The sequence below is a fragment of the Capra hircus genome, chromosome 5 (assembly GCF_001704415.2).
Source record: "Capra hircus breed San Clemente chromosome 5, ASM170441v1, whole genome shotgun sequence".
In the NCBI taxonomy this organism is placed as follows: Eukaryota; Metazoa; Chordata; class Mammalia; order Artiodactyla; family Bovidae; genus Capra; species Capra hircus.
The window spans coordinates 35,745,780-35,760,008 of NC_030812.1; the positions used below are offsets into that span (position 1 = coordinate 35,745,780).

Genomic DNA, 14,229 nt, shown 5'->3' on the forward strand with positions numbered 1-14,229 from the left:
GACTGCAGCCATGAAATTAAAAGACACGTGCTCCTTAGAAGAAAAGCTTTGACCAACCTAGATAGCATATTAAAAAGCAGAGATGTTATTTTGCCAACAAAGGTCCATTTAGTCAAAGCTATGTTTTTTCCAGTAGTCATGTATGGATGTGAGAGTAGGACTACAAAGAAAGATGAGCACCAGAGAATTGATGCTTTTGAACTATGGTGTTGGAGAAGAAGAGTCCCTTGGACTGCAAGGAGATCCAACCAATCAATCCTAAAGGAAATCAGTCCTGAATATTCATTGGAAAGACTGATGCCGAAGCTGAAACTCCAAAACTTTGGCCACCTGATGCAAAGAACTGACTCATTGGAAAAGATCCTAGTGCTGGATTGAAGGCAGGAGAAGGGGATGACAGAGGATGAGATGGTTGCATGACATTGCTGACTGGATGGATATGAGTTTGAGCAAACTCCAGGAGTTGGTGATAGGGAAGCCCGGCATGCTGTAGTCCATGGAATTGAAAGAGCTGGACATGACTGAGTGACTGAACTGAACTGAATCATCAAATACAAAACAAATGAAATGCAATCTCTTCTATGCAACAGAGTAGAATGGAAAAGATTGTTTATACCCAGACACACACAGCCATACACTATGCTTTCCAAGTCTAAGCATCTAATTAATCACAGGCCACAGTTTTTACCAAATGCTTTGGCACTATAACATCTGCACTGCCATCTTTCTAGCCTCCATCATCGGTTTCCTTGCCATTTTCTATCTAGCCCTTAAAAGACAAAAATTTTCACTTTCTGCTGTGACAGCACTCCACTTTTTAGGGTACATCAGGACAGGCTGGTTTTTGTTGCCCTATCAAACATCCCCAGATCTCAGTGGCTTAACATTTACAAAGACTTATTCCTCACTGCGATTCATGGGGTTGCAAAGAGTCAGACACGACTGAGCGACTGAACTGAACTGAACTGAACTGATTCCTTGCTTATACTACATGTGTTGTTAAGGATGCTGGCTCTATTCTGGTCTTTCATGGAGCCTGAATGACAAGGGCTTCAGCTAGACACAAACTCCAACAGTGGCTACCAAGAAAGGAGCCATTTTCAATTCTTCTCATTGGCAGTTAAATGCTTCTACTTAGAGGTAACCCAAGTCTCTTCCATGCACATTTTAATTGGTCAAAACAAGTCATGTGATCAGAGGGTACAGAAAAGTGCAATCCTCTTAATGTGTCTCCAGGGCAAGGAACTGAAGTATCTGTGAAGCCCGAATGACGCACCAGCTCTCCCAATTTCTTCTTCCACTGATTCTTCTACTAATTACATAAGAGTGTCTTCCCTTATTTTTTAATATAAAACTTTGGGAAATATCTTTGTGACATGTTTTCCCTCAAAAGCATATAAATTGTATCTCCAGAGAGTAAATAAAGCAGGGAGATAGATACTAACATAAATATTACACTACTTGTTATTTTATGTTCATGTTTATGCACATATTCACTTCAGATACAGGTGAGTGAAAATAGGCTTTGTGCATCCCTCTGGAAAATAGAACAGTATGTGGCATTAACTTGGGGCTTCCCTGGTGGCTGAGACATAAAGAATTATCCCACAATGTAGGAGACTTGGGTTTGATTCTGGATCAGGATGATCCCCTGGATCAGGGAATGGCTATCCACCGCAGTATTCTTGCCTGGAGAATTCCATGGACAGAGAAGCTTGGAAGGCTACAGTCCATGAGGTTGCAAAGATCAGACACAACTGATCACACACACATTACAGCATTAATTTAAGATTTAGATTTTAAATTTTTATTCTTTGTAGTTAACAAAAGGCCTGGGAATGGGGCTTTGGAAGGGTAGTTCTATAGTCTGTCCTTTTGCATTTAGTATTTTCAAACCTACCACAGTTGAGTCTCCTCCAAGGCTTAAAGGCCCATGAAATGTACCTTCGCACATTTACTGAAAGAAAGAAGAACCATTTCCTCTGGTGTAGAAACATCTATTACTAAGAATTAAGGAAGAACTTAGCCACATAGTTGCAAATGAAATATTTCTGACAGACTCAGAGATGTGAGTTAAGCAGCTACATATAGGTAAAAGGTAAGTTTACAACAGCATAATTGCATGTTGTAATGTTTATACTCTGGCACACAATCACACTGCAACTTATAAAGGCTTTCCTTTGCAAAATTTCTTTACTACAGATTTCTTTTCTTTACATAAATTCATCTCTCCTTAACTAGGGAAAAAGCAAAAAAAAAAAAAAAACCCTCTTTTTGAATGGGTAACACAGAGTATGTAAATACTATCTTTTATTTCATTTAAAACCTTGCCAATGATTTCTATATTTTTATCTCCTAGAGCTAAAAAAACAAATGTTCTTTATACTTGCTAAATCCCTTTTATCTGAAAAGTAGAAACAAAAAAGGAGATTTCTTTGCTTCCCACATCATTTCCTTATTCACCTTTTTACATCAGATTTTCCTTTTTCTAAAACCATGAATACTGTTGTCAACATAATCTGACTATATGTAATGGATAAAATAGGAAAAAATATGTTCAAAGTGGTATTTAAATTTTCCTCCAATTGTTTTATGCTCTCCATGCTCTGAAATAAAACAATGAAAAATCATCTCTCAAATATATTATCTAATAAACAAAGTGTGTGTTAGTTGCTTAGTTGTGTCCGACTCTTTGCGACTGCAGCCTGCAATAATCAACGGGCTGCCTTTGAAGATACATTTAATAATACAAAAAATCTGTAAACATAGTAAATGGATTTAAAAAAATGACTATGTTAGTTATTTATTTTTGGCCACTCCAGGGGGCATGTGGGATCTTAGTTCCTTGACCAGGGTTTGAACCCCTGTGCCCTACAATGGGAGCACCAAGTCTTGACCACTGGACTGCCAGGGAAATCCTCCAGAGTAAATGGATATTTTAAAAGAGACATAGCCCATAAACACTTTCAATATTAGAATTTACCTCCTTTTAAATCATGATTCTTTAAACCCCTGCACAGAATTCTATAGGGTAGAATGATCTTCCAGAATTTCAAACTCTTATTTAGCACCATTACCTAAATAATGATTAAGGATAGTCATTTGGAATTTGTACACCAATGTATCCTTGGTTTTTCTGGAAATAGTCAAGTGTAAAGATTAAGAATTGGAGCCTTAAAGTCAGAGACTTATACTTACACTAGTAACACTTACTTATAGGGTTATCAGGATGAAATGAGTAAATACTCAGCACAGAGACTGGAGCAAAACATACCTTCAGTAAAACATGCTATAATTATTATAATATATATTATCTGGTCAAGCTACATGGGGGCTTACAAACAGGAAATGATATAAAGTTAAATGCATCATAAAAATAGGCCACACTTGACTCAGAGACAAGCTGTGAATAAACATCTACAAAATCATATTCATTTTTATAGTAGTAAAAAATCTATTTTTGTTTACTTTCTAATTCAGTTCAGTTCAGTTCCGTCACTCAGTCGTGTCTGACTCTTTGCGACCCCATGAACTGCAGCACACCAGGCCTCCCTGTCTATCACCAACTCCTGGAGTTCACTCAGACTCATTTCCATCGAGTTGGTGATGCCATCCAGCCATCTCATCCTCTGTCGTCCCCTTCTCCTCCTGCCCCCAAACCCTCCCAGCATCAGAGTCTTTTCCAATGAGTCAACTCTTCTCATGAGGTGGCCAAAGCACTGGAGTTTCAGCTTTAGCATCATTCCTTCCAAAGAAATCCCAGGGCTGATCTCCTTCAGAATGGACTGGTTGGATCTCCTTGCAGTCCAAGGGACTCTCAAGAGTCTTAATAATTGAATTAAAAATACTATATATCTAAAGAAATATTTAGTAATATTGCTGAAGCATAAAGATAGCTTAGAGTGTATACTTTCTTCCAAGTACTTAGTAACCATGGTTTTTGGAGTCTGTACATGAAAAAATAAAATAAAATCTCTGAATTAAATCCAAGAGTAAAGAGATTTTTTCTTTTTGAAATGCAGGTAAACAATATGCACTTTATACAATTTATGAAGTTAAAATTATCATGAATTACAAGCCTTCTGAGTGTCAGAGTAGATAACTTTTCACACACCAGGTTGAATCCCTGTGCTTGCACAGTGTCACACAGCCTGGTGAAATGCCCTTCTTGCTGTTTCTATATTCCTACCATTTCTGTCTAAGCTTGTTCAAATATATATAACATTGACTCCGCCAAAAAACAAAGTTCTATAAGACATGGATTGTTTTCTCATTGCAATAATTGGGCTGGACAACTAAAGGAAATTACATAAAGAAGTGCCAATGAGCCAGATGTGGTCTGTAGTGAATTTCCCTCCCTGCACGATTTCTTTAAAGCAAAATTACATCCTGTCAAATATGCTGGATTATATCAGATTTCATTGAAAATTCTAGCTTATTTTTACTGAGTCAAAAACCTACTTACTCTGATAAAATCTCATTTGCTTTACTGTATTAGTAAATGTATCTCTTGTAAATGGGTATATGCAACAATGTGTAGGCAAAAAGTGATTAGTTAGGATAATGGTTTTCATCATTTTAATGATGGAGCATAGTGTCCACTAGAAATGCCTCTCTAGATAGAATTCTATATATTTAAAGAAAACTAAGTCCAACTCAAGTCCTTTGTGAATAAGGCAAGACACAGTCAATAAATGAAACAGTCTCTTACCAGAATAAAATGATCCTAACATTTCCTTTCTTCCAGAAAGCTCTTGCAGATTTTCCCCAATCAGGATAGGGTTTGTCCTGAAGCATCATATCAGTGACCTGCAACAATGAAAGAAAGTTATTAGGCACTTTCATAAATCTTCCATTCAGCTATATATATATATATATATATATATATGTATATATATACACACACATAAATATACATACATGTATACATATATATATACACATACATATATATATACATAAATATATATACAGAAATTATATATATATAAAATCTACATTTTGCTAAGAATAAAATATGTATTTTAACATTAGAACACATGCAGAGATAAAAATTATAAGGATATATTTCCTTCAGTTAAAAGTTTTCACAGTTCATTTGACTTTACATAATGAATGAGCATATTCAAGGTCATTCAACATATCAAATGGTGATATTCTTTTACATTAGATAAATAAAAACTGAGAAAATTCAAAAAAAAACAAAATCCATCAAGAGTCCAAAAGACTGTTCTATACATCTGTGTCTCTTTTATTGTCTCGCATACAGGGTTATCGTTACCATCTTTCTAAATTCGGGAGGGGGAGAGGGTGGGATGATTTGGGAGAATGGCATTGAAATGTGTATAATATCATATAAGAAATGAATTGCCAGTCTAGGTTCGATGCAGGATACAGGATGCTTGGGGCTGGTGCACTGGGATGACCCAGAGGGATGGTATGGGGCGGGAGGTGGGAGAGGGGTTCAGGATTGGGAACACGTGTATACCCGTGGCAGATTCATGTTGATGTATGGCAAAACCAATACAGTATTGTAAAGTAAAAAATAAATAAAATAAATAAATAAAAACATCCATCAAGATGATCTTATATAAGAAAGCATCTTAAGATACTGTTAACTTCTCCATAGAAACAAAAACATAATATTTAAATTAAATGCCATATTCTTTTAAAATGTTTCTAAATCAGAAACTCCAAAATTCAAATACTTCCTGATGTTTGAGATTTTTACCTATACTACTAGTCAAAATAGTGACTTCTTTTTTCTCCCTTTTCCCTTTCAATGGTACTAACCCTTTAAAAAATACATTTATTTATCTATTTCGCTGCATCAGGTCTTAGTAGCAGCACGTGTGATCTTTTGTTGTGGCATGCAGGCTCTTCTCTAGTTGTGGCACATGGGCTAGTTGCCCCGAGGCATGTAGGATCTTAGTTCCCAGATCAGGGACCAAACCCATACGTCCTGCTTTGGGAGGTGGATTTTTAAAAAATGGACCACCAGGGAAGTCCCATGACTTGAACCCTTTTATGGCTCATTTATTATAATTATCCAGCATTTTCTCAAAAATGTTCTACCTCTTTTTCTCACACCCACAGATGCTGACATCTTGGGTAAAGTCACATCACCACTGTGAGGTTTTTCCCTGCTCCTTCCACCTGTGGTCCTGAGTCATCCTTCTTATGTCTCATATCACTTTCCACCTTCTATTTTCCTCATTTATGTACTATTTCCCCTCTCTTCTCTACATTTTAAAATTCTTGAAGGTGAAGATTTGTCTTTGTTTCCCTTTTAACGTCCAAGAATCTTTTACATAAAAGACTTCAAAATATTTGCTCAAAGAAGATACAAGGAAATGAATTGATACAAATGCATGCTTGTTTTTACAAATGCATTAACAGCAAGATAGGGGTAAGAGGTTAAGAGGTACAAATTCCTATATATAAAATAAATAAGCTAAAATGATATATTGTACAACATGGGGAATATAGTCAATATTCAATAAGAACTTTAAATAGAGTATAATCTACAAAATATTGAATTATGTTATACACCTGAAACTAATATAATACTGTAAATCAATTATACTTCAATTTTAAAAAGCACAAAAATGCATTAACAAACTAAACTGCTCACTGGCCACATCTCATATTAATAGTTTCAGCCAATATTAAAAATAATCATAAGTAAATACCCTATTACAAAAGTATGTTTAAAAAGCTGATAGAGATGGGGAATATACTTTTTCTAATAAAAGAAGATGTATTTGTGTATGTACACACACATGTTCCTTTTTTCACAAAATATACCTTCCTTTTAAGAGAATATTTCATTAATTATATATTTAATTGATAAGAGTTCAAATTCAAACAAAACAAATTCAAAATTAAGAAACTATATAGGATGAGATATACTGAATTGAGTAAGGAAACATTTTCATCATCCATTAAAACATACTTCTTCATGCTCTTTTAAAGTGTTAACATTACATTTAAGTGTGACTTCCAACAATGATCTGACTGGAATGGAATGAGTGAGATTTAATCATTTATGATGAAAGATTTTGACTGGGTAGAGGGGGAATGTCTTCTGGATTAGTGACCCCTTCAGTACTACTGGAATTTCTGTGGAAGGCACACCAATTCTCAGGCAAGCCCTTCTGATGTGCTATTCAACATCTAAGAAATGGTCTATAAAAACACTCACTGGCATGCTAGTGATTAAGATGAAATCAGAACAGAGGGTGAGGAGCCCAGTCTCCAGGAAATATTCACTCATTTCTTCTTTATACTCTTTTCAACATCACTTCTTGGATAGAACTCCCAAGCTTCTCTTGGTTGATGAGAACCAAAGCAAGTTCATGGACCGTCACTGAGTAATATCGTGAATTTATTATACCTTTGTCTTAACTTGGCTTACACCAACTTTGTGTGTGATATGGTTTTACTACTGAATCTGAAGACTCAAGTATAAGTAGTCTTAATATAAACTTTCAGTTTATTTCTTTAAATTGTTAATGACTTTGGTAATTGTGAATGCAAGTAATATTATGAATTCAAAAGGAAAAACATTGGTTTCATCTACTTTTAAAGGAAACTTATTTATTAATGACTTTATTATTTATTTTCTTCATGACACTTTACAATTAGAAGATTTTATTTTCTCACTCAGACTACTGCCTATAGATTGTATCTTCAATCAAAAAAAGATTCATGATATTTAACAGAATGAACAAAGGGAAGATCATAGAATAAAAGTGAACCATGAATCAAGTGAGTTACATGCTTACGAGAAAACGAGTAAAGACAAAAGCAGAGACACTTAAATTCCATATATTCTTGGGCATAAAAAGTTTTATATCATAACTCCCCTTGAGGAAAGAATTGCTATTCTTCCGAATATAATGACTTCATCCACTATTCCTTCATAACCGTCTTGAATAACAATTCTCTTGTCAAATTTTATTTTTTACAAAACCTCAAGGTTAAGTAAATAAACACTTAAATAAATATTTCATGTTTCACCAGTTTTGTAACAGATTTAATTAATTCTGTTCAGCAATATTTATCCTGTTTCAGAAAGTGGCTGCATGGTAATAAATATTTTCAAGGTACAGAATGATTACTGGGTAGATTTTATTCAATTTTCAATGTTTTCTCCAGGGCACTTTCTGGGAAATACTTATTATATTTTCTAGAAGGAGGCAATCTGCTGCTATATACCAATTATTACAGCAGCATGTTTTGTAAAAATGACATTCAAGGATAAAGGCTTTTTTCAGGAAAATGGCAAGATGAGGCAAAGAACATTTTTCTGACGCTAGACAGCTGGTCTTTTTCACCTCCAGCTCCAACTCTTTTTTAAGTCATATCATCAGATCAATGTCAGGTCACTTGCAGCTAAATTGGCAGGAGCAGAGACAGTCATTAAAGGGATGCATTCAATAAAGAAAAATCCAATTACCTTCTGCATTACAGAAATCAAATGCATTTCTTATGTTGGTCAAGGACAGTCTTTGTGGGAAAAGTTGCAGGAAAGGGGTTGCTGAGGACAATGCAAAAAAAGGTTGCTGTGTAACATAAATACAATGCAAAACTTGCTGATGCTTCTCTCTAAGGAAGATTATTAGAATTTGAAATTGTGGGACTTTCTCAGCTGAGAGATATTTGTTTAACTCTTTGAGTTTCACAATTGTTTCCTTATCCTTTCCTCTTTACTAGGTCTTTGCATAAAATTTAGAACTTCATTATGTTCCTTATTGCATTATGCCTTGAAGGTAGTTTTACTCAGTAGAATACAAGCTTATTGTAAGGTTTGATAAATGACATCCCACTCCAGTATGCTTCCCTTAGAAATCTGTGGACAGAGGAGCATGGCAGGCTACAGTGCAGGGTTGCGAAGAGTCAGACATTACTGAGCGATAACACTTTCACTTTTACTTTCATTGTGCAATTTGACCAGAAACATGAATATCGTTTTGTTGTTTTTTTTTTTTTTAAGTTCTTTAAATGTTTGGTAGATTTCACCAGTGAAACCATTATGTCCAGGGGCTTTTATTTGTTAGGATATTTTTGATTACTGATTCAGTTTTCTTACTAGTTATAGATCTATTTCTTTATAATGTAGTTTTGGTAGGTTTTGTGTTTCTAGGAATTTCTTCATTTCATCTAGATTTACCCCACTTTTTGGTGTATTGTTCATAATAATCTCTTATAATCCTTTTTATTTCCTGAATCAATAGTAATGTCCCCACTTTTATTTAGATTTTAGTAATTTGAATTTTCTCTCTTATCTTAGTCTGTGTAGGCTAAAAGTTCATTATATTTATTGATTTTTTTCTAAGAAAAAACTTCTGGTTTCATGAATTTCTATATTGTATTTCTACTTTTGTAGAGAGGTAGATGAATATTGAGTTTTAAAAGTCAGTGTTAAGTGTTAGTTGCTCAATCATGTCCAACTCTTTGCGACCCCATAGACTATAGCCCACCAAGTTCCTCTGTCCATGGACTTCTCCATGGACAAAATACTGGAGGATACAGTAAAAATACAGCAAAAATACTGGAGTGGGTAGCTATTCCCTTCTCTCAACCCAGGGATTGAACCAGGGTCTCCTGCATTGCAGACAGGTTCTTTACCATCTGATCCACTGAATATGAAAGAAAGTAATCTTTACAGGAATCTAAGTGAAAACTTTGCTCTCGTGTGAGTTGAGTGTATGTGATGTGGAGAGTAATAGGGCAGCAGGAAAATAACAATGATGTCAGTAATACCTTACATTTCCTAGTGAACTTAATGGATTACAAACCCTTAGATGTACTTTTCTTAACAATTTTTCAATTTTATGTTGTTATATCCCATCTTTTGTCCATAAAGAAAAATTAGTGAGCAGGGTTACACAGATGCTGCTGCTGCCAAGTCGCTTCAGTGGTGTCCGACTCTGTGCGACCCCATAGACGGCAGCCCACCAGGCTCCCCTGTCCCTGGGTTTCTCCAGGCAAGAGCATTGGAGTGGGTTGCCATTTCCTTCTCCAATGCATGAAAGTGAAAAGTGAAAATGAAAGTGAAGTCACTCAGTCGTGTCTGACTCTTAGCGACCCCATGGACTGCAGCCTAACAGGCTCCTCCGTCCTATTAATATTTTGTTCAGCAGTTAGCCTGCCCTCCTTCTCCATATTTTATCTCTAACTAGCTTTAGATTTGGTGCAAAATAATCAACCCCTCTGTGTCTCAGTTTCTTATTCATCATCTCTCTGTGTTAGTTGCTTAGTCCATGGACTGTAACCTGCCAGGCTCCTCTGTCCATAGGATTTTCCAGACAAGAAGACAGAAGTGGGTTACCATTTCCTTCTCCAGGGGATCTTTCTGACCCAGGGGTCGAACTCAGATCTCCTGCATTGTAGGCAGATTAGATTCTTTACCATCTGAGCCACTGTTCTTCATCTAAGGGCACATAATACATATTAACAGGTATTATAACAGTAATAATTGATGTTCCATGGTTGATATCTGGAACTTCTACCCAATCATTCTGCTTCCTGTGACTATGTTGAATAACTAGATTTGGAATCAAAGGGATTGACAATCAAATCATCACTTCCATAAAGACAAGACGATCATATACTGAAGTGTTAGAAAGTGATGAAAATATCCTATAATGTTAAAAATATGCTATAGTTTAAAATTGCTGTTAAAAAGTAAGGCAATGGAGGTCAGCAACCAAAGCCTGCAACAATCTAAGATGGTTTCCTAGAAGATTTATGTAATGTAACTGAGCATTCATTTGCATTTTACCATTCCCCACCTTTTCCAGTCTCATTTTCTTAGCCCAATTATACATGCAGGTACTCAAATGTATGCGGTGGTGGTGGTTTAGTCGTCAAGTCATGTCCGACTCTTGTGATACTACGGACTGTAGCCCACCAGACTCCTCTGTCCATGGGGTTTTCCAGGCAAGAGTACTGGAGTGGGTTGCCATTTCCTTCTCCAAATGTAGGTACTGCATACAGTTTTATGTTTAGCATGTGATATTACTGAAAATACTGATTTATTAAAGATATAATATCAAAACATAATAACAATAACTATAGTTACATAGTGCCTCTCTTGATATAGCTATTATGCAGTGAAATATTATTTAAGGGATATAGTGCTATTCTATTAAGGATATATGTTAACAGTATTAATGAGCAAATTTACACATACAATTTGCATTCTCATTTGAAACTGTTCTATTTAACCATACACCTTGAATATTATACAACAGAACATGCAAAGCTATTTAAATAATTTCTTCCTTTATTTTCCTCTCCCATATCTTATGAGCATTCTACTGAAATATGGGTCTCCCAGGTGGCACAGTGGTAGAGAACTACCTGCCAATGAAGGTGATGCAAGAGATTCGGGTTCGATCCCTAGGTTAAGAAAATCCCCTGGAGTAGGAAATGGTTACTCACGCCAGTATTCCTGTCTGGAAAATTCCAAGGACAGAGGAGTTTGGTGGGCTATAGCCATTGGGGTTGCAAAGCATTGGACACGACCAAGTTACTGAGCAAACACACACACACACACTACTGAAATATAAAAGGTTTCTATTTTTTCTGAATATTATCTTATGGTAATGATAACCCAGTATGCGAGACAGCAAAAGGGACACAGATGTATAGAACAGTCTTTTGGACTCTGTGGGAGAGGAAGAGGGTGGGATGATTTGGGAGAATGGCATTGAAACATGTATAATATCATATATGAAGGAAATCGCCAGTCCAGGTTCGACGCATGATACAGGATGCTTGGGGCTGGTGCACTGGGATGACCCAGAGGTGGATGGTATGGGAAGGGAGGTGGGAGGGGGGTTCAGGAAGGGGAACACATGTACACCCGTGGTGGATTCATGATGATGTATGGCAAAACCAATACAATATTGTAAAGTAAAACAAACAAACAAAACTTCATTTAATAGATGTATTTTATTATTTCTTTCAATGTTATTTACTCCTTAGTACAGCACTGATAAAATATTTTTGCTGATTATTCTCCCTCTGCCTTCTCCCCCTCCATCACCTTATTGTACTTATTATCTTATTTTTCCTACTAACTTTTTGATTTGCAAAATATCTTAAATCCCTATTTTTTTAATCATCTTTAAATGATATCTTTCCCCCTCATCTAAAACAGATGAGAACATCAGAATATTATACTTTCTTACATCATATATCATTTCTATGTTGTTATGGTTTTGGAATACATCTACTCTGGTCTCTAATCAGAAGTCATGCAGTTTTTGGACCTTAGTCCTGGAAACAAATTGCCTCAGTGATCTTTTCTAGCACTATAGCTAGAGTTTTTCCACTACGTCAAATGCCTGAACTTTTTTTCTACGATACATTCTTTGGGGAGGTTCATGATAACAATGGAGCCTACACACAAATTCTTTCTTTACACTCCAATTCAGTTCAGTTGCTCAGTTGTGTCTGACTCTGCGACCCCACTGACTGCAGCATGCCAGGCCTTTCTGTTCCATCACCAACCCCCGGAGCTTGTTCAAACTCATGTACATCAAGTTAGTGGCGCCAGCCAACCATCTCATCCTCTGTCATCCCCTTATTCTCCTGCCTTCAATCTTTTCCAGCAACAGGGTCTTTTCCAATGACTGAGTTCTTCGTTTCAGGTGGCCAAAGTATTGGAGTTTCAGCTTCAGTATCAGTCCTTCCAATGAATATTCAGGACTGATCTCTTTTAGGATGGACTGGTTGGATTTCCTTGTAGTCCAAGGGACTCTCAAGAGTCTTCTCCAACACCACAGTTCAAAAGCATCAACTCTTTGGCACTCACCTTTCTTTATGGTTCAACTCTCAGATTCATACATGACAACTGGAAAACCCATAGCTTTGACAACGGACAATTGTCGGCAAAGTAATGCCTCTGCTTTTTAATACACTGTCTAGGTTGGTCAAATCTTTTCTTCCAAGGAGCATCTTTTAATTTCATGGCTGCAGTCACCATCCACAGTGATTCTGGAGCCCAAGGAAATAAAGTCTATTACTGTTTCCATTGTTTCCCCATCTATTTGCCATGAAGTGTTGGAACCACATGCCATGATCTTAAAACAGTCTAGGAGGCTACAGTCCGTAGGGTCACAAAGAGTGCACATGTCTGAGCTACTAACACACACAGTAATTAGGTGGAATATGAAGTTACTGAATCACAATTGTTTTCCTTAGAACTGAGGGCATTGTTTCCTTATTTTTAATACTCATATGTGTTCAATTTTATTTTATTAGGCTGTGCCGGGTCTTCATTGCTCTGCGCAGGCGTTCTCTACTTGCAGTGAGAGGGCCTACTCTTCGTTGAGGTGCTTGGGCTCCTCATTGCAGTGGCTTCTCTTGTTGCGGAGCACAGGTTCCAGGGCCCGCAGGCTTCAGTAGCTGGGGCACACGGGCTCAGCAGTTGCGGCTCGTGGGCTCTACAACATGGGCTGAGTAGCTGCGGTGAATGTGTTTAGTTGCTCTGCGGCATACAGAATCTTCCTGGAACTGCAATCAAACCCATGGCCCCTGCACTGACAGGTGGATTCTTATCTACTGCCACAATGGAAGTACCAATTTGTATTCATTTTTCACTGGAGGAAAACTGTTTACAATATTGTGTTGATTTCTGCCATATAACAATGTGAATCAGCCAGCCCTCAGTTCAGTCGCTCAGTCATGTCTGACTCTTTGCAACCATAACACTATTGAGTGATGCCAAGGAGAAATATCAGAAAACTGGAGCCTGAATTTTTTTTCCTTTTTTTTTTTTACAAGTGAATTTTATTTTTTTTATTGCTTGGAAGCCTGCAGTATCTTTTTTTTAAGTGTAATAATTTTGCTAAGTTTTTTGTTGTCTGTCTCTTTTCTAGACACAACTTGCCTTTTAAGTCTAAAGATTCAAGTCTTTCTTTAGTCTATTAAGTCTTTGGGGCATACTTTTACTTTTTCTGTCTTCGATGTCTATACCTCTTTTTAATTTTACTCCCTCAGTCATATCCTGTACTTTGACTTTGGGTGTGTTGATGAATGTTTCTGGAGATTCCAATTTGACTTTTATTCCTCTACTTTTTCTCTTCTGCATCTCTCCTTGAGCCTTTCATCTCTCATTTCTTCTACTGTCTTACACCATCCTCTCTAAATTCTTTTTTTCCTCTAAAGTCTTGCTCTGAAATCTTATTTTATAAAGAAAATGATTCTTCTAAT

The 14,229-nt window shown here is 36.5% G+C and overlaps 1 protein-coding gene across 2 annotated transcripts in view; it reads right to left on the reverse strand.

The window, feature by feature from the left end:
• The window catches only part of TMEM117 (transmembrane protein 117), a 590,052-nt gene that overhangs the window by 206,433 nt on the left and 369,390 nt on the right, over window positions 1-14,229 (reverse strand). For both annotated transcript variants that reach the window (XM_018047901.1, XM_018047902.1), the window contains one exon: window positions 4,712-4,809. In XM_018047901.1, the coding sequence (XP_017903390.1) occupies window positions 4,712-4,809 (98 nt within the window). The remainder of the gene's footprint in view (window positions 1-4,711; window positions 4,810-14,229) is intronic.